This window comes from Amphiura filiformis, chromosome 2, assembly GCF_039555335.1.
Source record: "Amphiura filiformis chromosome 2, Afil_fr2py, whole genome shotgun sequence".
Taxonomy (NCBI): Eukaryota; Metazoa; Echinodermata; class Ophiuroidea; order Amphilepidida; family Amphiuridae; genus Amphiura; species Amphiura filiformis.
This window is the reverse complement of record NC_092629.1, coordinates 42,611,045-42,638,007: the sequence shown is the minus strand read 5'-3', so window position 1 is coordinate 42,638,007 and position 26,963 is coordinate 42,611,045. Positions and strand designations below refer to the sequence as shown.

Sequence of the window (26,963 nt, the reverse complement as noted above, 5' to 3'; positions counted from 1 at the left end):
AGTGAGGATTTAAAAAAAATGAAGGATTAAAAAAAGATTTTAAAAAAAGAAAAGATAATCGACCGACCAACCCAACTTTTCCATTTTTCCCATTCGAGGGCAACGTAACAATTTTGTAAGCCTTATGTGAAGAAGTATACTGCAGCTAAAACTCAAAAGTTCAGGAAACCCTTGCCTTTAATGTTATGCTGATGTTTGCTGATGGTGTTTTCATATTAACCTAGATTTGAGTTCCTACAGGGTGCCATTAACATTGCTGACAATTACCTCACATACCCCCTCAAACAAAACATAGTAATATTTTCATTTTAATAATCATCTTTTTGACATTACCATACTATATTCAACTTCACTAGGGCTTTATGATGAATAAAACGTGATTACTGTATATGTTTACAAACATACATTGTACCTTGTGCACTGAATTACCTGAATCATTGTAAAACATAGCATTAATACAGTAATCATTATGAGACCAGTGGCGGTGCCAGGAATTTTTTTTTTTTGGGGTGGGCATAAGGGGGTAGCAGAATGAATAGAGGCCGTCAGCCTTTCGCCATCTTGTGGGTACAAATGATCTGTGTGTTCATGCATCAGACACTACGCGCAGGGCGCAGCTTGCCACGCAGCTGTTATCGCGCATCAACGCGGTGATTTTGCTGCTCACGCATGGAGATCGAACGACCATCACAGCGTGTACCCACAAGATGGCGGCATATGACGTCATGCTGACGGCCTCTATTTCATGGGGCAAAATCAACCTATTTTGGACAAAATTGCCTCAAAAAGTGTAAATTTTTGCAATTTTGAGTTTTTACTGCAAGGGGGCAAGAGTTCTGACTGGGGGCATTTGCCCCCCCCCATGCCCCCCCCCCTGTCGCCGCTACTGTGTGAGGCGTTATGTGGAAGGCAATGCTGCTTGGAGCTGGTTATGTGCCTTTTATTAAATCTATTGTATTTTTCCGATTTGTTGTCCATTTTTCAGCCCACAGTTGCCAATGACGGGATATTCCATTTGAAATCCCTACACCCCCTATGGAAGGTATACCCTTAATCTTCCACACAGGGAGTGTGAATTTCAAATGGGTTACCTGAAAGGGTGGCTCCATTTGAATTTCACACTTCCAATGTGGGAGATTAAGGTTAAGGCCGGTCCACACGAGTGTATTTTTTCCCGTCGATTACGATCGTGTCAAAATCGTATTATAATATTAGTACCGTGTGTCCGCTCAATGTCGTCCGCACACTACAATCGTGTCATCATTCGCGAATGATGAAATTTCCATCATTAGGCCAGTTTCTAGCATGATCGTGTCGTAATTAATGATGAAAATTACCTGTGTGTACGCATTTTGTCGTTGTATTTATGTATACTCAATGGGCTTCGTAATCACCGTAGCGTGAATTTATTATGACACGATGACCGTGTGGACGCTCTCATCATTCATGTATCATAATCGTGTCATAATCGGGTAATTACGACACGATGACGAAAATATACTAGTGTGGACTGGGTCTATGTCTTCCAATGTGGGAGATTAAGGTTATTTCTTCCAATGTATGGATTTCAACTGGAATTGCACATTATTTATGCTTATTCCAAAAATGCTCACATCGGAGTTTTGGTGAATGTGATTTTGTTAACAGCAATTCACTGTTTAGTTAATTTTAAGCTTTTATCAAAATAACTAAAAAGTACCTAAAAATAAACCTGTAATTTATCTTTCCAGAACATTTAAAAATAGTAGGCCTACCTATTGCACTTACTTTTGATCTTTGCAGTTATTGGCAATGTAATTCCACTTAATTCCACAACATCCTTCGCAATGACACATTTTTGATAAACCGCCATCACAGATGCTCAAAAGATGAAGATCCAGAGATATCCTATTCAAAGTATGGTGGTGAACTAATTGAGATGGTATTTGCAGCAAGATACAATGATCAGAATTTGTTAAGGAGGATGTGGAATGGTTGCAGGTACTCCGATGGGTTGACATACTCAGAGTTGTCTCAATAGAACTGACGTAAGAACAGGTAGTTCTACAATTTGTTATGTTATTCTTTGATTGCACAAAAGTCTGATGATTTGAACATTTTGAAGCACTTGCTGCATTAATTTGGCAAGTTTTATCTGTATCAACATATGATGTTCCTTGTATCCCTATTGAAGTACCACAACAAAGTGGCGATGTCGTCAACTTTACAAAATCAATATTATTCCGAACAATATTCCTTCGTGTTGTCAACTTTACAAGATCAATATCATTCCGAACCATATTCCTCGGCATATCTTTCTTGATTCCACACTGAACATAAGTATAACTTTGCGATGTTAAAGAAGTATTACTTCCACTCTGTATATTATCAATTGTATCATCATCATTCCGCAAATTGCAAGGTATTCTTCGAAGACCATCAAAAATAATGGATGTTTTAAAAATTTCAGAATTTGTGGAAGTAATATCTCTACTACTATCAGCTGCATCATCATCAAGTGTGTTCTCATCCACACTGGTGTAATTATGAGGTTTCTTTGGTAGTCCTCTTTGAACAGAGGAAGAGGAGGAAGAGGAGGAAGAGAAGGAGGATGATGATGTGGATGTAGAATTTACATGTTCTTCTTTGTCCTTACCAAAATTATCCATCTGACTCACATGGCTCATAGAATCACCGTGAGGCACTACCACCTCTCTTTGAACAAAAGATGAGGGCAATGATGTTGAGGATGTGGATGTAGAGTCTATATGGTCTTCTTCATCATTACCGGAATTACCCATCTGATTGGCATGACTCATGGAATCAAAATTAAAAGTCCCGTCCATCTCCTTTCTAAGAACAACGGACGAGGACAATGATGTTGAATTACAAGTTTCTTCATTGCCGTCGTCGTCATCATCGTCATCATCAACATCATCATCATCAGCATTAGCACCATCATTCATCTCCTCTCTAAGAATAATAGATGAGGACAATGATGTTGAATCACAGGTATCATCATCATTGTCACCTCCATTCATAACCTTACTACATATTGTATCACAAATGTGCATTTGCTCACTATTACACACAACTGCGGTCATACAGGTAGACTTTGGTACACCAGGAGCTTCTTCATCATCATCAGCAACTTCAGTTTCCTTATCCACAAAATCACAAGACTTGCGTTTAGTCGTCAGAGAAATGCTTTCCAAAAACACACTTTCCTCGTAAGTTACCACAATGTAGTTGGCAACATCCATTTCAGCGAGAAGCAATACATCTTTCGTCCGCCAGTCATCTGCCAGGCACAGTGAAACCAAATCAGCTGATCTCAACTTCACTACTGGTGTCATGCTAATCACGGTTGAGTGTGTCGCCGCCATGGGGTCACCATCCGCCTCCTTGCAAGATAAATAGTAAGGACTCCCTCCCCTTCGGAGCATCTCGGCAAACAATGATGCTATTTTAGTAGGTTATCACCGGGGTCGTTCACCTTCTTGGAGGACGGATGCCGGTGAGGTTTCCGCACAACGAGGTCGCTTTACAGATTGTTTGGAGTCAAAACATCCCACCTAAGAGTTAGTACATCAAAGTGATTGGCAATAACATTATTTGAATACCAGAAATCCAGTGTGATACCATCCCGTAAGTATATATTCCCTGCCTGTTGCATCATCACAGAGAATCAAATCCACTGCCACTACTGCAATCCTTGCAAAATGAAAATGACACTTTGGCTAAAGTTGGATTAAATTTTTTCAAATCTTGCTCCAATTCGAAACAATTTTGTCCACATATCATTAAATGCTTCAGTGAAATGTCACAATGAGTTATATTTTGCAGAAATTCAAACAAATCTGAACTAAATCTATTTATAAGGGAAGGATATGATAAATGAAGCAGACACCATAAAAAATATCTTACCCTTCCCAGAATCCTTTGCAACATGATACATCACCTCATTTCATCAAATGACACTCCCATTACTTTGTACAGCTCCTCTTTGTATTCATTTTGAGAATTTGTCTAAACATGGGCCGATAGGCAAGAAATAAAAATATTTTGTAAGATCAGGATCGGCTCTATTCGCTGAGGTACATTTCGTTACTATCGACCCCGCCCCCCGGGTATCAACCCATGTTGCACTAGAAAAAAATCAGTACAGAAAATTAATATGGGAGAAATGCATTATGGGATGAGTAAGATATCTTCTCCGAGCAGCCACTATCAACCCCAAGGGCTGTACAAAAATGAAATTAGCCATGCCAGGGGGGTTCTGTCATCCATCTCTTACACAGATATAAAATTTGTCACTTGTGTTGTTGGATCATGGTGACAAAGCATAACTGTTGTCTATGGGGCATATTTCCTCTTAATCTTTCGTAAGTACATGTATCTAATTTTGTATTAACAGTAGGCCTATCAAACTTGATGTTGATGGAATGCAACCCCAGAATGCATTGTACCATGAACCACCCCTGGGTTTGAAACTGGTACTTGGGGTGTCACCAGAAGACAATTATCTTAATCTTCCCACAATGCATTTCTTCCCTATACTGATTTGCTATTCACTGCAATTATAATGGGTCAATATGACAAAATACATCAATTGCAAGATCTGGATGAGCGCTGTTTACTTTTTAACTATGGACTCATGTTGCACTGAATAGAAAATCAGAAAATAGAAGAATTGCATTGTGGTTATTTAATATATACTACATGTTGGTTTTTTTTCAAAATCTCATTTTTTCAAAATTTCAATTTTCATGCCTTAAAATGTTACACAAAGTTATTATTCATCCATAAAAAATCCCCTCCAAATCAACCTCTGGTATCAAACCATCAAAATTAAACCGTTTCTAATTTTGGTTTTAACTCAAATTTTGCTGTTTGCTGCAGACACTTTTGGGAATAAATATTCATATGTTTATTTTTCATTTGATTTTAATGCTCCATTGTTGCTAGCAAAGTTTTATGATGTTGGGCGTCCACTATTAGACCTATATTTGACAGGAATTGCCTAATTCAAGTTCACACAGTTCAATCAACATAGTCTTAACATTGAATAACAAGTAGCAAAGATGGTATTAGGCGGCTAATTATGTAATTATGATGACCAAAATGGATGAAATGTAAACAAACCAATCAAGAGTTTCTCCACCCTTTTTGCTCTCTTCAATTTTTGTGTTTGAAAACATGCATATTATTTTATAACCCTAACTCTTAATTGAAGTGCATTGGTGAAGAAGGAAGGAATAAAGAGGGAATGTGAACAAAGAAGTTGTGTGTCTTGGTCAAGATTCAAACCCTAGAACCCTCACATGCCAAGCGCTAAGTCAGCGACCAGTAGCCACATGTGTTTTGCTGGCCTGGCCAATGAAAGCGCATGCGTATATATGACTTAAAATTATTGCATCATTGACGTGGGATGCATGCATGCATGTGAATTTGGCTTAGCACTGTAGTAATTTGTAGTGTGTGTAATGGTTAGGGTTAAACAATTAAGTTTCTCAAATTTAATTGATAAAGGTCATCATTTATAGTTTTCACCATTCATTTGCTGTAAAAAATGATAAAAAAACACAATAGGTTGATTTTAGGCTAGAAATTTGAATTGAATAAGCCTATTCACCCATTGCACGGTTCCACCATATGCGAGGGGAGCCTCGATTTGGCAGCATGCATGAATGGGAATTGAACCAGTCATATAACATTGCGTAAAGTTACGTAATACTTCCTTTCATGTTTATTGCCAGTTCGAGGCTCTCCCCGCATATGGCGGAACCGTGCAATTATAGGCGAATAATGTGCAATGCATTGTGCGTTTGAGATTTCCTGATCAGTTGCCAGATTTGTGCCATTCAGGTAATTTTCCCCTAAACTATTCATGTTATTAAACATGTAGCTGCAGTCTATGGCCCCCACTGACTACTAGTAATGGGGGAGCGCATATCGCTTGTTAAGCCTGAAGAGCTGGACCGAATGTATCAGCATGCCCAGTCTATGGCCCTCACAGATCTGGTAAGCTCTGCATACACTCTTTCTCTGATAGTATACTAACAGTGTCGGAGCACGAAAGTAGTGCTAACTTGTTCCTTTATCTGATAGTATACAATTCAGCGGCATAGCTTGAAAGAAGTGGTATTTTAACGTGGTTAAAAGCCAATAGCTTCAGGGTGCTTTGCCAACCCCAGATTAATTTTGCCATCTATCGCCACCCCTAACTTCACTTTACCCTGGCGCCACCATAGGGTATGGCGTTTAGCATGTTTAGCAAATGACCCTAAGTTGATTGAAGTCGAAAGATGGGTCATTTTCCCTCATCTTCACCACACCTCGAGGAAGGAAGACTGTTTTATTGGTATGATAGCATGTCAGATTTGATACAAACAGGTAGTCTAATCTGAACAATGTAAAAATAAACAAACAAACAAACACATCCATGGGGATAACGGTGAAAACTTGAGCCAAGTCCCATCTTGCAGGCCCATACAAACCCAAATAATAAACATACAAATCGAGGGGTCAGAGCCAAAAGGCCCTTTACAAAAACATCATTCAATGATACAGGCTTTTTTGTACTTAGGGTCGTCTGGCTCTCACACATTCATGCATTAGTGTTGTACTTAGGGTTTTACATTTTTGCTGATAACAGTTTCTGTAGCTGTATAGCTTCATTATGGCTAGTAATATACAATCCTAAGGTGCTCAGTGTTGTAAGGATTAATTTGGTACCAAAATCTCATTTTGGCCAAAAATGCACTTAGGGCCTTTTGGCTCTGACCCCTCGAAATAGTCAATGCTATATTAGCCTACTCCCAAGCAGGCCCGTAACCATGGGGGTGGAACCCATTTACGAGCGTAGGGAGCGAAAAAATTGGGGTTTTTTATGCCTTATTGGTCAAAAAAGGTCCAATTTGGAAAAAAAATCCACTTTTTCAAAATCCGTCCCCCCTGTCCAAAAGGTCCAAATTTTGAAAAAAGGTCCACTTTTTCAAAATCAGACCCCTCTCCAAATAAATCCTGGTTACGGGTCTGCTCCCAAGATCAAGATTATTTGATACCAAAACTGCTCCTAACTTTGGAGAAACTTTGAAAGTCATGTTATTTTGGTCCACTTTTGGGGACACAGGTATTCCAGTTGAAATCAATACACCCCCTATGGAAGACATGATCTTAATTTCACACACAGGAGGTGTAGATTTCAAATGGAGTCATCCATTCAGGTAACCCCCCCCCCCCCCCTGGGTAACCCCCACTTGAAATTCACACTCACTGTGTAAAAGATTATGGTCATGGCTTCCATTTCATCTGGAATAGCTGAATTGTTTTGCTGTATAACCAGGGTCAAATATCCAGGCAGGAGAAGTAAAGGTAAAGTAAAGAAAAAGGTATAACTTGAAAAGGAAAATTCTTCCAGTTATCAAGAACATTATCATTCTATTTTTCATACTATTACATACATACATATTTTATTTATTTCCATCATATCAAAATACATGCAAGCAAATTTAACAAAACGGCATTTTCTTGCACCCCTTCAATAACTGCCTCATCGATGTCATGGAATTTGATGAAACTAATGAGATAAATATAGGATTTAAGGTCTGTTCATACTACCACCGCATTTGTGATGCGTTGCTTTGCGATGCCGATATATCGATTACTTTTTTCCGCAACTTGACGCAACTCGTCGCATTTCCAAGTAAAAATGTATTTAACTTTATTGCGATATCGAATGCAGTAGTTTGCAGTCCGATGCAGTGTGGCAACGCACCGCATCGCAAATCATCGCATCGCAAATGCAGTGGTAGTATGAACGGACCTTTAGGCTTAACTTGCCCCTCTATATATCATGCGAATCCAACATTAACAAACAGTGACAAATGGGTCTAAAGGCAGTGGTGTAGCCAGGGGGGATAACTGCTCCCTGTGAGAAGTTTTGTAACCACAACCCCCCTTGCCCTGGATTTTACATGTAGCCTTTCCAATCCTTAAAATTTGACTTTTATATATAGCCATAGTCTTATTTCGTAAATTAAAACTTATTTTTAAGATTTTGTTACCAACTTCAAACAAAAGACCAGTTTCCTAGTTTGGCCAATCAATCACTTTCCTCGACTATCTGCTTTTACCAAATTTTCAGTTTCCCCAAGGGGAAAGTTTGTCCCAACTGACAAAAGTGTGGGGGGCTTTATACACACTTATGTAAACCTTCATATCACAAGACTCAAATGATTCGATTTTCATGGCAATTTCAGGAAAGTTTATAAAATAACACATAATAAAAATTTTGAATATGGCCAAAATCTTGCTACCATTGTTTGACAGCAGATCACAGTATAAGCTTACCTTGGTATGAAGTGTAGGTATCCTAATACATTACTAAGATCCTGCAGGCTATACTGTGGCTCCGTCCAAACATGGCTCTCTGCATTGATCTCCAAAATCGCAGCATCTCGGCTGTCTCTTGAACCTGTATCAAATACAAGGGTTACCACGGTTACCTATGAGTGACATCACATGTTTCGTCTGAAACTCAAACCACTTGTAGAAAAAAAAATCGGTAATGAGGTAAATTTTGGCCCTCCTGCTGACAAAATGGATTTCATGGTATGGCAGGAAAAAACATTGGGAAAAGACGTTGACACCAGTTGCTATGGTAACACATGAATGACAGAGGATTTTTAGTACAATATTTTGCAATATTGTCAATCTTATTTATAAGTCAATGTTAGATATGTAATGGGTAATTAATAGTTGATAGACCATTTGCTGTAAATTGAGTTCGTAAGGTTAAATAGTTATTGCATTTTAATATTGAGCAGATGAAATAGACTTCTTTTTTACAAATAAAATTATTGGGCAATACCATCATCCCTTGTTACCTGCTAGAACAGTCCTGTCCGACTGCCTGATCAGGAAATACTGCCGAGTTAGGCAGCATGTTGCCGAGTCAGGCAGCATGGTATCCCACAATGCAATGCTCTATTTGAAATAGAGCATCTTTTAATATACCGTTATTTCTTGGTTTAGAGTAAAGAAGTAGGTAAAATATATAAAACTAGGCGGTTACCTGTATTTGGCGGTTCTCGGCTGTCGCGATTACCTGGCTGATGGTGACTGTACTCACCATGTTTTATGCCCATAGGACAGTTTTTACTAATTTGACCTCACATGACCCCTTGTGACCTTGAAATGACCTTCCAAAATTTGGCTCTAAATGTTGACTGTACCCACCACGTTTCATGCCCATAAGACAGTTTTTAGTAATTTGACCTTGGATGACCCCAAAATGACCGTCCAAAAATTTGACTCTAAAAGTTGACTGTACCCACCAAGTTCCATGCCCATACAACATTTTCTACTAATTTGACCTCAGATGACCCCTAGGTGACCCCGGATGACCCCAAAATGACCGGCCAAAAATTTGACTCTAAAAGTTGATTGTACCCACCAAGTTTCATGCCCAGATGACCCCTGGATGACCTCAGGTGATCTTGGTCCACTAACTGAAACAAACTTGTTCTGTCTGAGGTCCAGATGCACCCACCCACCAAGTTTGAGGAATGTGCGACCCCTAATCTCCGAGAAAATAGGCGGAAAACAGTTTTACTAATTTGACCTCAGATGACCCCTGGGTGACCTTGACCCACTAACCAATACAAACTTGTTCCATCTTAGGTCAAGATGCACCTACCCATCAAGTTGCATGCCCATATGACAGTTTTTACTAATTTGACCCCTAGATGACCTCTGGTGACCTTGACCCACTAACCAATATAAACTTGTTCTGTCCCGGGTCAAGACGCACCACCCGTCAAGTTTGAGGAACGTATGACCCCAGTCTCCGAGAAAAACAGTTTTTACTAATTTGACCCCTGGATGACCTTGGGTGACCTTGACCCACTAACCAATACAAACTTGTTCTGTGTGGGGTCAAGCTGCACCCACCCACCAAGTTTGAGGAACGTGCGACCCCCAGGCTCCGAGAAAATAGGCGGACAGACAGACAGACACACAGAAACACAGACACACAGACGATGCGTATTATTATATAGATTATCAATGGATGTACAATTAGTAGTATTTTGTCATCAATTTTAGTTAAAATAAAGTAAATTTGCATATTTAAATCAAATTAAAAAAAAACCGTTAGAAATTGTTTTGTTATTTAAATTATGTTCCTCCCGGTGGAATTTTTTTTCACCCGGTATAAAATTGTCAACTTACATGTAGCTCATGTGTGTCAAAGTAAAAATTTCCACCGATCTTTTATAAAATTCACCATGAACAATTTAATCCTTAGTCTGTCAAATTCGGAAGGGATACCAAAGCTAGCTGTATTGCCTGACTCGGCAACATGCTGCCTGACTCGGCAGTATTTCCTGATCAGGCAGTCGGACCAGACTGTAAAAATGATACACAAATGCTTGCAATCAGTAGCTTAACCAGGATTTTTTCAGAAAGGGGCCAGCATCTCAACAGATAGGAAGGGGAAGATATGTCACAAGGACAGCTGCCCCCTTGGATATGCTCCTGCTTGCAAAACAATACGTGTAATATGTTTATGCACTTTTCTATCAACACAAAAGCTGCAACCTGATTCAATTATAGACTACTATTGGCCAAACTATAAAGTCCCAATTTATTGCAGAACAAGTCCATGATAAAATTTGTCAACGTGCTCAAATTCAGGTAAAAAAGTGCAGAGCAATTTCAACACAATTCAGGAAGACTTTGACATTGTCCAAATTTCCTAGTTTCATAAACACAACACCTTTCTAATCACTGTCATTTTAAGTAATTACTTTTACAGCAACCTTTAGTTTGGGTCAACATTTTCCCCTTTTTACTTTAAATTTTGGTTGAAAGGGAGTTCCGCTATAAAACAGCCAACAATGAAAAATAGATGACCATCCATTTTTCCTGTTAGTGGAAGCTAAAGCATTGAAATTTAGGGGACGAGCATATTTTGTACAGGTTTTACTGGGACAATTGCATGCAAAGCGCCAAAAATTTAAATTTTAGACTATTTTAACCCAAAATGAAAGTGGATTTTACGATATATGCATGGACTATGTGCATGCACTACCCTATTTTCAATATTTTGTCCCAAAACACATTGTTTTTTGGGCTTAAAAGGATGCACAAGGCAATTATTTTTTAGGGGGAGGGGACATCCTCAATTGAAGCCTTTAGCAGTAGTGAACATGCCCACCCCCCCCAAATTTTTTTTGACAGTTTCTGGATTTAAAAAAAGTAAGCCATGAGCCTTGATATGGGTCAGTAATAGACTCTATTGAATAAACTCGATAGGAACTTTATAACAATTAAAATAGCGGACATGTTGGTCAAGTTCTAAGTGACAGAGGGACCGGTCTTTAGTTCAATTCCACAACAATCCGTATTCCGTACCTATCACCCGTTTTATTGTATTATCATGTTAATTGCCCAATGGTAATTTACGGAGGGCAGAATTTCATTTAAATGAGGATGAGTGATGCAGTGGGTTCCAAGATGGGCTCTAGTGTTGGAGACCAAAAAAGAAGAAAAGCACAAGCCTGGGCAGCTTTCTGGAAACTGGAACGCCTTTGGAGAAGCCCGTCCTTGCCAATCGAAACAAAAATCAAGCTGTTTCAGACAACGTGTGTTACTGTCTTTCTGTAATGGGTGCGAGTCATGGGTAATTACCAAGATCAATGCATTTGCAACATCTTGCTACAGAGTCATGTTAAACATCAAGCGTGTGGATCGGATTCCAAATGAAACCATCTACAACCTGACCAACACCACTCCACTGGTTGCCAGAGTCAAGATTCATCAACTCAAATTTCTCGGCCATATACTGCGTCTTGAAGATGGCGAGCCTGTGAAAGAATATGCGCTTTATATTCCACCACATGGGAAGAGGAAACCGGGACGGCCACAAGACACTGTACTTACAGTATGTCCAGCACCTCCTGGGAGATACTGAAGGGATGCTGCAGCCAAACACAATTGTTTCGCTCGCCCAAGATCGCATTAGTTGGAGAAAGCTTGTAGTCTTTGATGATGATGTAGTATTCAATAGGGTCTATAGTTTTGAAAATTTTAATTGACAAAATTCTAGATTACATACAACTGACTATTGCTCAGAACTTTCTGTGATGAAAAATTAGATGCAGCAGGATGCGTAATTCAAAGGTCACTCCTAGCAGGAGCATGGAAACAGAAAAACAAACAGCAAGGGATTCAGGAAGAACTTTGATGGTCCAAGGACTGAACCCTGAGGATGAATTGAAGGCTGAAAACTTGTGATATGTATAAGAAAAGCTTATATATTTGTCCTAAACAGCAGAGATCAATATTTACACAGGGGCATGAATATCAGATGAAAGTTATATTTGTGTGAGGAATGGGTAACATTGAACAACAAAAAAATGTATTCCTTCGTCCCTCAAAAAACAAAAACAAAATTATTCCTTTTTCCTCATCAATCAAGTCAGTTAAATTTATGTCCTAGCGCCAAATTCATTAAAAAATGTTCAACGGTGCTCATTAGCTCAAAAGCTATACTACTGATATTAACACATCCTGAAATAGGTGGCTCTTCAGCTAATTCTTGAACGGTCAAAAGTACAAGTTTTTAAAAAATGTCTCCCAAAATGCAAAATCTAGATCGGACGGGCCTGTAAAACAGGATTTCGTTTTTTTCGTTGCATTTATAATAATTACTTCACACAGGATCCAGTGTCCGACAAATCTTGTTGACCCTGAGTGACCTTTACAAGGAATGTGTATCACACCGATTCCAACCTTTGCTGCCCTGAAGATATAGAACCTGACATGGATGTTTACAACTGTGGCTATTAGGCCCCTAACAGTCAATTTTGAGTTTCCCGTCACATAATTTCTGAAAACAAGTGAGGTAACTTTTTCATTATTCATTTTTCATTATTTTTCTGCCTTTCATTATATGACCAACACGCATGTAAAATGTGTTGTTATTTGCCGCTCACTCACTTGAAGATGGATGTTTAGCCCAAATGAGATTCAAAAGTATATTAAAAAGAGTCTGCAAGGTTGACAGCAAAATATAAAGGGATATTCATAATTTTTTTTGCAAATATAACCAGTTTTTATCGGTATTTTTTGGAAAATCGCAATAATGAATTCAAGTGAGGGTCAGAAAATGAAGTGAGGGCGGGTGACGGGAAACTCAAAATCGACTTTCCTTGGCCTTATAAATAAAATAATGTTATGCCCCCAAGATTGAAACACAAACAAAAAATGTTATGGTAAACCATCAATCTCACAGGTTGTGGCCAACTGGACTGTTTTGTAAAACTAAATTGAGACCAATCCATGGCAAAAACATTTAAAAATATCTAATTTTTTGGTCATGCTGGTTTCTATATAGGCTATTGTTTTATGGTAGATTTTCATCTATAATGGTTTTATAGTCTGGCAGATATTGTTACAATGGAAATGGTCATAAATCTTATTTATGATTATTTCCCAAAAAATAAAACACCTCAAAGCTAGACCACAATAATTTGTAACGAGAATTGTTGATGTCATTGATCTCATGTACATTTCTAATGTGGTGTGATTTGCATGGGGTTGATAACCTTAATACACATGTTCTCAGTTAGCTCACAAAACTTTTCTTCAAATTTCTTTGCATTCAAAAAAACCATCAACCCTAACCTAACCCATGTTTTTTTTTTTTTATCTGAAGGGAAAGAAGAAACAAAAAAGGAGAGAAGATGAACAAAGAAGTCACTTGGCACCCCCAAGACTCGAACCTCAGACCCCTCAGAAGATCACCGACCTGTAGTCGGGGGTTCACTGGCCCAGCTAGCGATTCCCTGATGGGCATATATGACTTAGGCTGATTGCGTCATCACATTTAGTCCATGCATGCACAGTGCTTTTCAAAAGTGAGCTTTAGTGAGTTTCAGTTTGGTATAAGGTTAAGGTGGTATTGGAGGCATTATAAAAGTGCTCTAAACATGTTTTAAACAGATTAATTGAGTAGAGCAAAGCACACCTATCAATATGCCTTTTGTTTGAAGCAGATCGGACATACGGTTTTCCAAATATATCAATTTATATTTTCTTTATATCTTATTGTTTTTATCAATAATCAATATAGTTAATGATCTAAAATGACTGGAGAAGCTCATTAACATATAATTTTTGCCAATATTTTGCTAAAAATCCATGCATAAATGTTCAGGGTACTTGTAACCGGACCGAGCGGCTTGTAACGGGACCGAGACCCACTTGTAACGGGACCGAGCGGCTGGTGCTGATGTTATACGTGGTTATCAACTGGTTTAAGGGGTGGGTCGGCCAGAGCCGAATCTGGCGGCGCACTGAGGCGCTTGTGATGGACCAACTGGAAAGGGACACGGTGACAACACTCAGAGGTTCCTTTTATGACTACTGCTTTATTTCTCCACCATACTTTACTCAGTTAACATAGATCATACCTAGTGATAATCCTTACTCCTTACTTTGTCTTGCTCCTTACATAATCTTACAACAATCACCACATCACAGTTAATCCCAATTTACTTCATTTTGGAATACATGACTACACTACACTAGCCCACAATGGAACCTGGATGGACTGGACTTGAAGTTTGACTACAACTCAGTCAACCAAGGAATGCTCATGCTCACAATATAGTCCAACCTTGAACTATATTCGAAACTTAAGTTTAAAGTTGCATTTGGAATCGTAAGAAAAGGTGAATTTCAAAACTGTATCTGAACTTTCACAGAGAATACGAAACTGGATTTGAACTGTATCCGAAATTTGGAACTGTATACAGGTGAATTGCGAAACTTGGATACGAAGTTGCATTTGAAACTTGGATTGAAAGAAACTTGTGAGCTCTTGAGAGAATTGAACTTTTATTTTGCATACTTTTGCCTTGAAACTTGGTCAAAGTGTTCCTAATGTGTTCTAATGTATTATATAATGAAGCCGCCCCCTAATTTGCATATTTGCATAATTAATTAGCATTTATGCAAATTAGCTCATTAATTATGCAAATTAGAGGGCGGCTTCACTATATAATACATTAGAACATATTAGAAACACTTTGACCAGTTTCAGGGCAAAAGTATGCAAAATAAAAGTACCCTGAACATTTATGCATTGATTTTTAGCAAAATATTGGCAAAAATTACATATTAATGAACCTTTGCAGTCCTTTTAGCTCATTAACTATATTGATTATTGACAGAAACAATAGGATACAAAGAACATATAAATTGATGTATTATGGAAACCGTATGTCCGATTTGCTCCAAACGAAAGGCATATTGATCAGTGTACTTTACCCTACTCAATTAATCTGTTTAAAACATGCTCAAAGCATTTCCTAATTTCTAGAAAATGCATCCAATACCACCTTAAGGAGACCTAAATTGGGATTCAAACCTCGTACCCCACCCATGCCACGCAGAAGATCACTGACCTGTAACCATGGGGGTTATGCTGGCCTGGCCAGTGATTCCCTGGGTAGGCTAATATATTACTTTGGCTGATTGCATCATCGCATTTCGTGTAATGCATGCAGGTGCAGTGGTTTTAACAGTGAGCTTTAGTCCTGGGCTTTAGTAGGACTCGATCAGGTTAGGACTAATAAACTTTTGTTAAAACAATAATTTTAACCCATGGGGTTCTAAAAACATAAAAATTGCCTACTGTAACTTCAGCATTTTACCATTTGAAAGAACAAGTCAATCACTTGAATGACTCCCCAGTCCCCACAATACTCTCACCCCAGATTTTTATGGGGGAGGTCACTAGTCTATTCCATGCTGCTTTTGATTCCACTTGCTCAAAAGAAAGCATATGCCAATCATAACATCTCAAGCCCTTTTGGATTGGCTAACATCTTTCCCATGACATTCACCGTAAAAGTGATGATGTAACAGGATTAACTGCCATAGTAATAGGTTAAAACAATTTTTGAATATATCACCCTGCACTACAAGTAGGTTGCACTCATCACCTATGTATGTCTGCAATCATAGATTGATACAATACTGGTCTTTGCAAAGATACTATTAATCTTACAGGTGCAAGTGATCAACATGATATTTATAGCCAATCAGAAACTGCATTATGTGTCAAAATTGGCAGAAATTTGTTTGGTGTGAGTGGAATTAAACAAGTGACGGAGGGTCACTTGTATTTCCACTTGCATAGGCTAATTTATGTGCATAAAAACCCATCTTGTGCTCTATAGGCCAATAGTATTAGCTATAACCCCAAAATTTCTCATAACAAGCTGATTTTTTCAGGATAGGTCCAGAAACATGTGTAGAATCAAATTCCAAAAGTCCCCGAAAATCCCCCTTGTGCTTCCTTCAAAATCCAAGATGGCGTCCAAAATGGCCGCCATTTTCAGTTTTTATCATAACTTTGCCCCCAGACATGTTAAAATCACAAACAAAGCATCTAAATATATGTTTTGAGGTACAAGGAATGTTTTAAAAACATTTGCAAGAGGTTTCAATAATCCTAAGTAGCCAAAATCCAAGATGGCGTCCAAAATGGCCGCCATTTTCAGTTTTTATCATAACTTTGCCCCCAGACATGTTAAAATCACAAACAAAGCATCTAAATATATATTTTGAGGTACAAGGAATGTTTTAAAAACATTTGCAAAAGGTTTCAATGATCCTAAGTAGCCAAATTCCAATATGGTGGACAAAATGGCCGCCTTTTTAGTAAGTAAAATTAGTTTTCAACCAGACATGTGTTTAAGATGTGTTAATTGGCATTGGAGAAAGTTCAAAACTCATGATTTGTAAGCAGCCTTGTAATGCACATCATCCAAATTCACTACCATTATTACCATCATTATTTTACAATATTGATTCAGTGCTTTTATCATGTGTACAATACAATAGTTACCATTATTTTCTATTTGCCTCCAAAAGAGCTGAGCTCATACCAAGATGGCTTAAGCCTATGTTCACATCGGTATCCCCGTGATGTAATGTAATCAAATGGTACACCTTAAACTTGATCAACTTGCACTGTGTTTTTGACATTAATGTTCTTTAATGCTAGTTCAGTCTCCTCATTGTCTCCAACTAGTACAGGTGCTGTGTTGCTGCAAGACTGACCACAGCATTTGCTGCACATCAATGTACAGAAGAGTCTCAAGTTTCTTGCAGCTGCATGTCATGTTGTTGCAGCCATCTTGTTTGCATCCACATGATATCATGTTGAGCAATGTGTCTGGTGCAATAGCGAGTTCTGTTTCTACTGGAACAAGAATTCCATCTTGTGATCTCCATCCCCAGTCAGTTGGACTTAGGTTGTTCCCCATCCATTCTTGAACCGTGAGAAAAGTGCCATATCCATCAAATACAACAATCGGTGTGCTCCATAATGCTTTAGCATGTGTGATGTGTAATTCTGACATATGCCTGCATAGGTGGAGGGATGTGGCCAAATGGCATGTCGAAGTAGGGAACCACCATCTACTACAAAGAGACAATTCTCTGGCAGCTTGGAATGCTCAGTGAACGATTTCAACAGAAGGCCCAGGGAACTCTTTGGCGATTTACGCATAAGGTCATCTTCAAAGAGAGAAGGTGGCTGAGGACCTAGTTCAGATGCGTGAAAAACGACGCTATCTCAGAGCTGTTGTTCAGTACACATGTGATTCTATTAAATAATAGAGTCGGATTCACTTCTACTTGTTGTCCCCTAACTCGCACCATCTTGTCCTTTGCTCCTTGTCATTTCGGCGTAAGGCAATGTTTGTAAACTTCGTACCGCTTTTTTCTATTGCTGACTTCGTGCCAACTTCCACCGCTCTATCACAGTTAGCGGATGAATCTGCTACAGTCCCAGTTGACACGTACCAGACGACCCAGTCCATACCCAGCAAAGGGGGATGTGCCTTCAACCAACCAACAAACACTTTACGATCCCCTATGTTCCCGTATGAACACCCGTGAACTGCTCTAAAGCATCATAATCTGGGGCACATCGAGAAAGTGCGTGGACTCACTTGGTTAATGTACTGTCTATGATGCCGCGACCATGTGTCATTCCCCCTGATGTCTTCAAAGTCCACAACAAAAAACTGCTCAATGGTTTGGTCAGAGAAGTTTCCACCCCAGAAAAAATCTAGACGTCGGATGGTGAAATATCTCTTGTCTGTGAACAGTTGGTACTCATCTGGGGGCATGTTTTTCCCCAAAGACTCCATCTGTTGTAAATACAACCTTGTAGATTTGGCATAGTGGAGCTGCCCTGCAGCGTAGAAGTGAGGCATCATCTCTCTTATGCAGTAGAGGTGGAGCTTCCAATTCCCTGTTCTTTCAGCTCTAATGAAATGCCGAATATATTAAAGGGCCACCTGTCTGATGTATTGCACCCACAGCTTCCCAATTCTGCTTTTACCTGCTTTGATGTCTCTTCACGCTATTACAGGCTGTGACACAGTCTCAGCCATTTATCGTTGAGGAAAGAGCAAACCCCGAACAAGAAACATTAATATGACTTGTTAGATACCTTTACAAATGCCAGCAGCATGCATGATGAGGTACAGAGAGCAGGGGAGAGCTTCATCCTGAAGATGTATGGGGCTAGCAATGGTTCATTGAATGAATACCGCCACACTGTATACAAACAGGCAATTGGTCGCAGTAACCTTAGCTCTTCATTTGAGCTCGCGAGTTTACCCCCAACTTGTGCTGTTGCACCAGACACATTGCTCAACATGGTATCATGTGGATGCAAACAAGATGCAACATGACATGCAGCTGCAAGAAACTTGAGACTCTTCTGTACATTGATGTGCAGCAAATGCTGAGGTCAGTCTTGCAGCAACACAGCACCTGTACTAGTTGGGGACAATGAGGAGGAGACCGAACCAACATTGCAGAACATTAATGCAGGAGACACAGTGCAAGTTGATTAAGTTTAAGGTATACCATTTGATTGCATTACATCACATGGATACCGATGTGAACATAGGCTTAAGTCATCTTGGCATGAGCTCAGCTAGTTTGGAGGCAAATAGAAAATAATGGTAACTAGTGTATTGTACACATGGTAAAATTACTGAATCAATATTGTAAAATAATGATGGTAATAATGGTAGTGAATTTGGATGATGTGCATTATAAGTTTGCTTACAAATCATGAGTTTTGAACTTTCTGCAATGCCAATTAACACATCTTAAATACTTCTTAGGCGGTAATTTTGGACGCCATCTTGTATTTTGGCTTTATATCTAGGTATTGAAATCCTTCGAGTACATTTTGAATATATCCATTGTACCTCAAACCTATGTGAGATATTTTGTATATGTATTTAACAAGTCTGGTTGAAAACTAATTTTACTTACTAAAATGGCAGCCATTTTGGCCGCCATATTGGAATTTGGCTACTTAGGATCATTGAAACCTCTTGTAAATGTTTTTAAAACATTCCTTGTACCTCAAAATATATATTTAGATGCTTTGTTTGTGATTTTAACATGTCTGGGGGCAAAGTTATGATAAAAACTGAAAATGGCGGCCATTTTGGACGCCATCTTGGATTTTGGCTACTTAGGATCATTGAAACCTCTTGCAAATGTTTTTAAAACATTCCTTGTACCTCAAAACATATATTTAGATGCTTTGTTTGTGATTTTAACATGTCTGGGGGCAAAATTATGATAAAAACTGAAAATGGCGGCCATTTTGGACGCCATCTTGGATTTTGAAGGAAGCACAAGGGGATTCTCGGGGACTTTTGGAATTTGATTCTATACATATTCCTGGACCTATCCTGAAAAAATCAGCTTGTTATGAGAAATTTTAACCTTTTAATGATATATGAGCTAATACTATTGGCCTACTAGTTTGTAATGTTTGAATCTTTCCATGTTCCAGTGTATGATCATGATGCGTCCCTTGTTTGCACATTTTATACTTATTTAGGGTGTGGTTAAACTAAAGAAAATACTAGCTTTGGGTGTTTTTTGATAATAATGTGTATGCTGATATACAAGCGACCTCTATTCTCCTGCAGGTTTGTGTTCCTTTTCAAACGAGATTTTCTAATCCCCTTACCTGGCAGAATCATGGCTCTAGAGTGCAGCAATTCAAACTCACAGTCCATAGATGTCAGTGGCATTCTGCTAGCTAACCTCTCCATGACTTGCTGCTTGGTGGGGCTATTACTATTACACTTAGGGCTGCTGGGGGTAGCTGATGCAGCCCTGGCTGATAATGGGGATGAGGGTCCTGATATTTCAAGCTTGGTGGGTTTTGTACTCGATGAGGCACCTATGAAAATAAAATAAGACAAGAAAAAAATTGGGTTATATATAATTGATACATCCTTCAAACATTGTCAAAAGTGAATTAATGAATGTTTTGAGAAAATAAACATAATAATTAAGGTTTTGGCAAAATAAACATAGACATTTTACATTATAAATACAAATGATCAGGCCGTATAAAATTAATGTTTTGGTTCTCGTCCAGCGGATTTTCATGAATTGATGAGGGAGGGAGGGTTTTTTTTTTTTTTTTTTTTCAATGTAAAATTAGCATTGTCAGTAGTTTTCGGTCTTCTCCAACAGTGTTTGAGGAAACGATGAGGCCCTTTTTTTTTTTTTTTCAAATGTGAGATTCTGAGGATAAACCCCTAGAGTACCACAAAAAGACTTGGAAGTGATGCTTGTTCTCTAATAAACTTAATTATATGTATAAAAATTTCATAAATCATTCCAAAGTTTAAAAAATTGAAAAATCTAAAAAAAAATAAAAAATCTGACAAATCCCAGAAATTGAGGAGGGAGGGGACGAGAACCAAAATATTAATTTTACACGGCCTGACATGTAAAAATGCTCAATTTGTTATTTACATACCTACAGGCCTGTATGCAGGATTTCATTTGGGGGGTGCTGATTATGAAAAAGTGGGGGGGGGGCAATTTTGTGAATAGTGGACTTTCTGCCCAAAATTTGGATCTTTTTTGTCCAAAAAAAGCGCAAAAAACCTGACATTTTGGGACTTTTTGTATACTTTTCCAAATTTGGGGGGTGCGTCGCACCCCGCACCCCCCCTGCGCACGGGTCTGCATACCTACATGTATATAAACTTTGCTGTGATGCTACAGTTCCTGACAACCCAACCAGACGTGCAAAGGTCCACTTTTCAGCAAACAATTTTGACCCAAAAAGGTCAAAATTATACAGATAAATTATTAACAAATGGACCAGAAAAAAAGGTCCACTTTTTAGAAGTTTTTCACCATCCCCTGTAATGAAAAGTCCTGGCTATGCACCAGTCCTCAACCATTTCCCTATCAGTTTTCTAGGACCCTGCTTTGAAAATTGCTGTCACAATCCCAAAACAAACTTAAGGCTAAAAAACAAATGTTTGGTTGCCCTAACCGACCGACCCAAAAAATTGGAAATCTTGGGTCTGGTTTTTTTTTTCTTCAATCACTTTTTAGAAGAAACCTTATATTTGGACAGTATCAAGGACTTTTATATTTGTTATTCACTCATTTTATTTATTAAGTGCATATTTGATTGAAAACAAGAAGTATTTCCATTTAAATCCAGTCCAAAAACACACAATTTTTTTACCATAAAAATTATGATCAAGCATTTGTCAATACTAGCCTGTTCAAAATGGAGGAAAAATCGAGGAAGAGTCCATGAAAAAAGAAAAAAAAAGGATCGACCTACCGACCCTCATTTTTGTCTCGGAAGGGCAACCAAACAATATATTTTCTTTGGCCTAATGCCATGCCAAAGGTGTAACTTTGATGGCAAGCAGACTAAAATAAATACAAAGAGTATATTCAATTCTATGCATAATTCTACTTTGTTGAGCAAAGAAAACAACATTACTTGTTAAAAGTTGTTTTTGCTATTCTCTCCTTGTGTACACATAAACATTCCACTGTCTGCATAGTATAACATACACAAAAGACTAGTCAACAATTTATATCTAATAAAATATCATCAACATAACTCGGACAATAAAATTACACAATTCAGTGAATTTACCTGAATGTAGACAGTCAATCAATACCTGATTTTTGGCCTACCTATACTGGTGATTCCAGAAAAATACATCACTATTTTTTTTTAATTAATTTTTTTTTTTTGCCCAATGAAACATAGCTAAAACAAAACCCTAAGCCTTTAGTTAGCACCAAGTGGTAATAAAAGTCAAAATTTTTTAATTCGAAAATATGCGACCAGATCTGATCCAATCAGGCTAAAGTCAGCAAAACAGAAACTGAGGTCAAGGCAAAAACAAGAGCGGTCACCGCACCATAGCTGAACCATGGGGATTTGGCAGTATATTGTGGTGTATGTAGGGGAGAGCGGGGAGTGTTCGCCCTATTTTTTTCTGACCAGCCTAGCGATGTCAATTTTAAGGTTAGGGATGACCTGATTAGCCCATGTGAAAGCCCTATGTTTTAGCTATATACGGCCACAATCACATAACTATAGGCCTTACAATAGCAACAGGATAGAGCAAAGAAAAAAGTTTTGCAAAGTGGCGAACTTGCCCCATATTGGAGCAGGTTCGCCCATATGGTGGGGTAAGTTCACCCTAATCACAAAAAAGGTTTAAACATTGCATAACAATAACATAATCAATGCAAACATTTAGCAAGAGTATACAGGGCATTCATTCTCTTCTGGGGAGTCACTAAATTTGTTGCAGGGGTCGGGTCAGGGTAAAATGTAGGGGTCCATATAGACTATGGGACATGGGCATTTATCTTTCACTTCCGTTGTCCACTCTTGGGCAGAACATAAAAACATAACAAATCAAGAGTAAATATATGTCTGAATTAATATCCAAAAAGTTCCCACGTTTTACTTTACTCATTTAGGAGTTATTTGGGGTTAAAAAATGTGTTTTTAAGTGATTTTTCCATTTTGCCCAAAAATGTCAAATATTAAAATAGCTGTAACTTTAAAAATAAATTGAGTAGAAATTTCATTTCTATTGTAGATGTTACATGTCATATGGATTTCCAACACTGGTGAATAAAAATGTCATAGCACAACTCTAAAATATAAAAAAATGGCAAAAACCATATTGTTGTGCTATTTTGGCCATTTTTGACCTAAAAATGTAATTTTTGCATGGGAAAAAAAATAAATATATATTTTCTTGATTTAAAAAATATGTCATTATATCAACCTAGTTATTCTGAACAAAAAAGTTAATGATGGTGAATGTCTGTGACCTATAGTTTTTTATCCATGGCCCTTTCAAATTCACATATGGACTAAAATAGCATGTTTTTGTCAATTTTTCCAATATTAGGCTGAAAATGGTACTTTTTTGTAATTTTAACAACATTTTCAGTGTTTGGAAAGTGGGAACTTCACATATATTATGGATATATTATAGTACTTTCATTTTAAGCTAGTTGTAGATCCACTGGTAGATCGGTTTCCATGGCAGAAGCAATTATATCGTCAATTTTACTACTTTCAATGCAGCAAAATCATTTTAGTCATCATTTTACTGCATTGAAAGTAGATAAATTGCTGCTACCACGTGTAGTGGGCATACTAGTGGATCTTGAAATAGCTTAACATTAAAGTACAATTACATGTTCATATTATTAAGTGAAGTTCCCACTTTCCAAAAACTAACAAGTTGGTTAAAATGGCCATAAAGGACCATTTTTGGCGTAATATTGGAAATATTGAACAAAAACATGCTATTTTAGTCCATATATGAATTTGAAAGGGCCATAGATCAAAAAACTATAGGTCACAGACATTCACCATCATTAACTTTTTTTCAGAATAACTAGGTTGACATAATGACATATTTATTAAATCAATAAAATTTATATTTATTTTTTTTCCCATGCATAAATTACATTTTTTATCTCAAAAATGGCCGAAATAGCACAAAAATATGGTTTTTGCCATTTTTTTATATTTTAGAGTTGTGCTGTGAAATTTTTATTCACCAGTGTTAGACATCCATGTAATATGTAACATCTACAATAGAAATGAAATTTCTACTCAATTTATTTTGAAAGTTACAGCTATTTTAATATTTTACATTTTTGGGCAAAAATGGAAAAAAATCACGAAAAACACATTTTTAACCCCAAATAACTCCTAAATTACACAGTAACATGCAACTTTTGAAAGTGGGAAATGTTATATTATTGATCAGTGATATAATAGCTATATTTTCATGTATAAACCATCCTCTACCCAGAAAGGGAGAACGAAAACTACTTTCTGAAGCACTTAGCAAGCCTTGTCCCATGGTCTAATAGTGAGCTTAAACGTATTATGTTTACAACTTTGGGGAGAAATGGATTAGGACATAAACGGTGGTATGAGTAATACCGATATCACATAACTTTAAAAAAACATGTTTTCAGTAGTTTTACCTTGTTTAATGGTTTAATTATCAATATTTTGCATAATACGCTGATGGGGCAGGTCCGCCCTCCAGTTTGGGGTAAGTCCGCCTGGGGAAGATATAGGGCGAACATGCCCCATCCTCAAAAGGGCTTAACGAGCCCCTTGTGCACATTTTTGTATTTTCTTTGGGGTATGCAAAACACAAATCGAATAAGGAGTTTATAACTGCATTAAATCTTTGACAAATCCCATAATGTTCCCAATACAGATTTCCATTAAAACCATCTGTATTTATGTATCAATGATAATACAACATTATGAATGCAAGAAAAAATTACGTTTTGATGTAATTTTTTTGTTTTGGCTGCAGTTCGATGAACACGTCCCTATATGTCGCGTAGCTAATATGAGAAGTTTATAATGACCTATGTCACCTAATTTTGCCATCACCAAATTCCCTGATAGCCGTAGTGCTGGGAAACAAGGGGTGGGCGAACCTGCCCCTAGGGCGAACACTCCCCGCTCTCCCCTATATATCACCCATTTATAACCCCTTAATGCCCTTAAGGGGGTACTACACCCCTGTGGTAAATTTGTGACCATTTTTGCATTTTTCTCAAAAAATAGTAACACACTGGTAACAAAAGTTATGTATATTATTGGGGCAAGGAATCAATTACTACATTGAAATTTCAGTGACTCAAGATAAGCGGTTCAGTATATATGATAGGAAATGAGGTACATCCTAGCTGTACCTTATTTCTTATCATATATAACAAACCGCTTGTCTTGGGTCACTGAAATTCCAGTGTAGTAATTGGATACCTTGCCCCTATAATATACGTAACTTTTGTTACCACTGTGTAATTGGTTTTTGAGAAAAAGGCAAAAATAGACACAAATTTATCGAGGGGTGTAGTACCCTTAAATGAATATTAAAATATTTTAAACATGTTTAGAATGTCATAAAGATCATTGCATTTAAATATCAGCTCAATTGGAGCATTTTTGAAAACTTGACCTTTGACCTCTTTATGCCCTGAATGACCTGAAATGAATATTAGAATATTTTAAACATGTTTAGAATGTCATAAAGATCATTGCATTTAAATATCAGCTCAATTGGAGCATTTTTGACAACTTGACCTTTGACCCTTTATGACCCCTTAATGACCTTAAATAAATATTAAAATATTTTAAACATGTTTAGAATGTCATAAGGATCATTGCATATAAATTTCAGCTCGATTGGAGCATTTTCGGTTAAAATGACCTTTTTTGACCCCTGTGACCCCTTGGATGACCTCTGCCTTTAGGAAATATTTTTATTATATTCTTTACTTCTTTCTCTTTTATTTGACACCACTTGGGGGTTCATACCTTTGTGGCATTTAAAGATATGTCAATTTCAGACCAAATGGTTGGTAAGTAAGTAAGTAAGTAAGTAAGTAAGTAAGTAAGTAAGCAAGTAAGTAACATACACTAATATAGGCTGATACCATTTCATGGTTCAGCAAAAACGAGGAGAAAAAACAGTAAAAAACATAAGAAAATGGACACATAAAAGGTTCATAACTTTGCTACCAAGGATTCAAGAGACCCGGGGATTGTACATCAGTAATTGTATACATGTACTGAGTTAGTTAGTAATGGTAGTACATGTAACTCAATTTTCAAAATTTCCGACTTTGGCCTGAGTTGATCAGATTGGGTCAGATTTTTTGTATTTCCAACATTGGCTAAATCAGACTTCTACTGCCAGTCAGGAAAGCTATTTTTCATTCAATGGTAAAACAAGAACATATTTTTAAAATCTGAACAAATTAGAGCTGTATTTTTCTAGAATCAGGAGTAATACCAGCATTCAAGTAAATTTCAAAGGTACATGTACAAAATTGCAGAAAGTTGTTTGTCTCTTTTTTTTCCAGCTGTATTTGAATGGGTATTTAGATAATAAAATTGCACAGTAGAATAACCCCTTTTTCTGTGCTTTCATTTCCTGAATAAAAGTGAAATAGACTGTTGAAATTGCCAATTTTGCCATGACTTGTTTTGTTGGCAATTGTCTGCAATGATGAATATTTGACATACAGTTTATTTTCCACAGCAAATGTTTTGAGTGCTAAAAAACAATCAGCATGTTTCTACTGAGCAAAATATTGCTGGTGAGTTCAGGGTGATACAAGGAATACACGGTAACGGCCCCAGCAGAAACAGATCGGGTGGGGGTGAATGCGCGGCACTGATGATGCGAGTAAATCCGTTATAGGTAGATACCTAGAACTAGCCCTGTTCGCAAACCTTGAAACCCCTCGAAATGCGAGCGAAGCAAACTTTTGGAATATCTTAGTACAGCACATAGATATCACTCTATATAGTATGGTCGTTGGACATTTTGACCAGGAAAAAATTGGTAAAAAGCTGGAATTCTTTTTATCCAAGATGGCCGCCAAAATGGCCGCCACAACATATAATTAGCTGTATCTCAGCTTCTGAAGCAGATATGATGATGATTTTAGTGTCTTTGGATAGGTTTAAGAGGTCAGAGAATTCAGAGTCCCAGCATAGAGCCTATGTTAGT

At 37.7% G+C, this 26,963-nt stretch overlaps 1 protein-coding gene across 1 annotated transcript in view; it reads right to left on the bottom strand.

The window, feature by feature from the left end:
• Positions 1-26,963, bottom strand: part of LOC140146242 (puratrophin-1-like) — a 194,688-nt gene that overhangs the window by 105,679 nt on the left and 62,046 nt on the right. The window contains 2 exon segments of the mRNA XM_072168025.1: positions 8,335-8,458; positions 20,075-20,290. Of these exon segments, the coding sequence (XP_072024126.1) occupies positions 8,335-8,458; positions 20,075-20,159 (209 nt within the window). The 5' untranslated portion in view covers positions 20,160-20,290.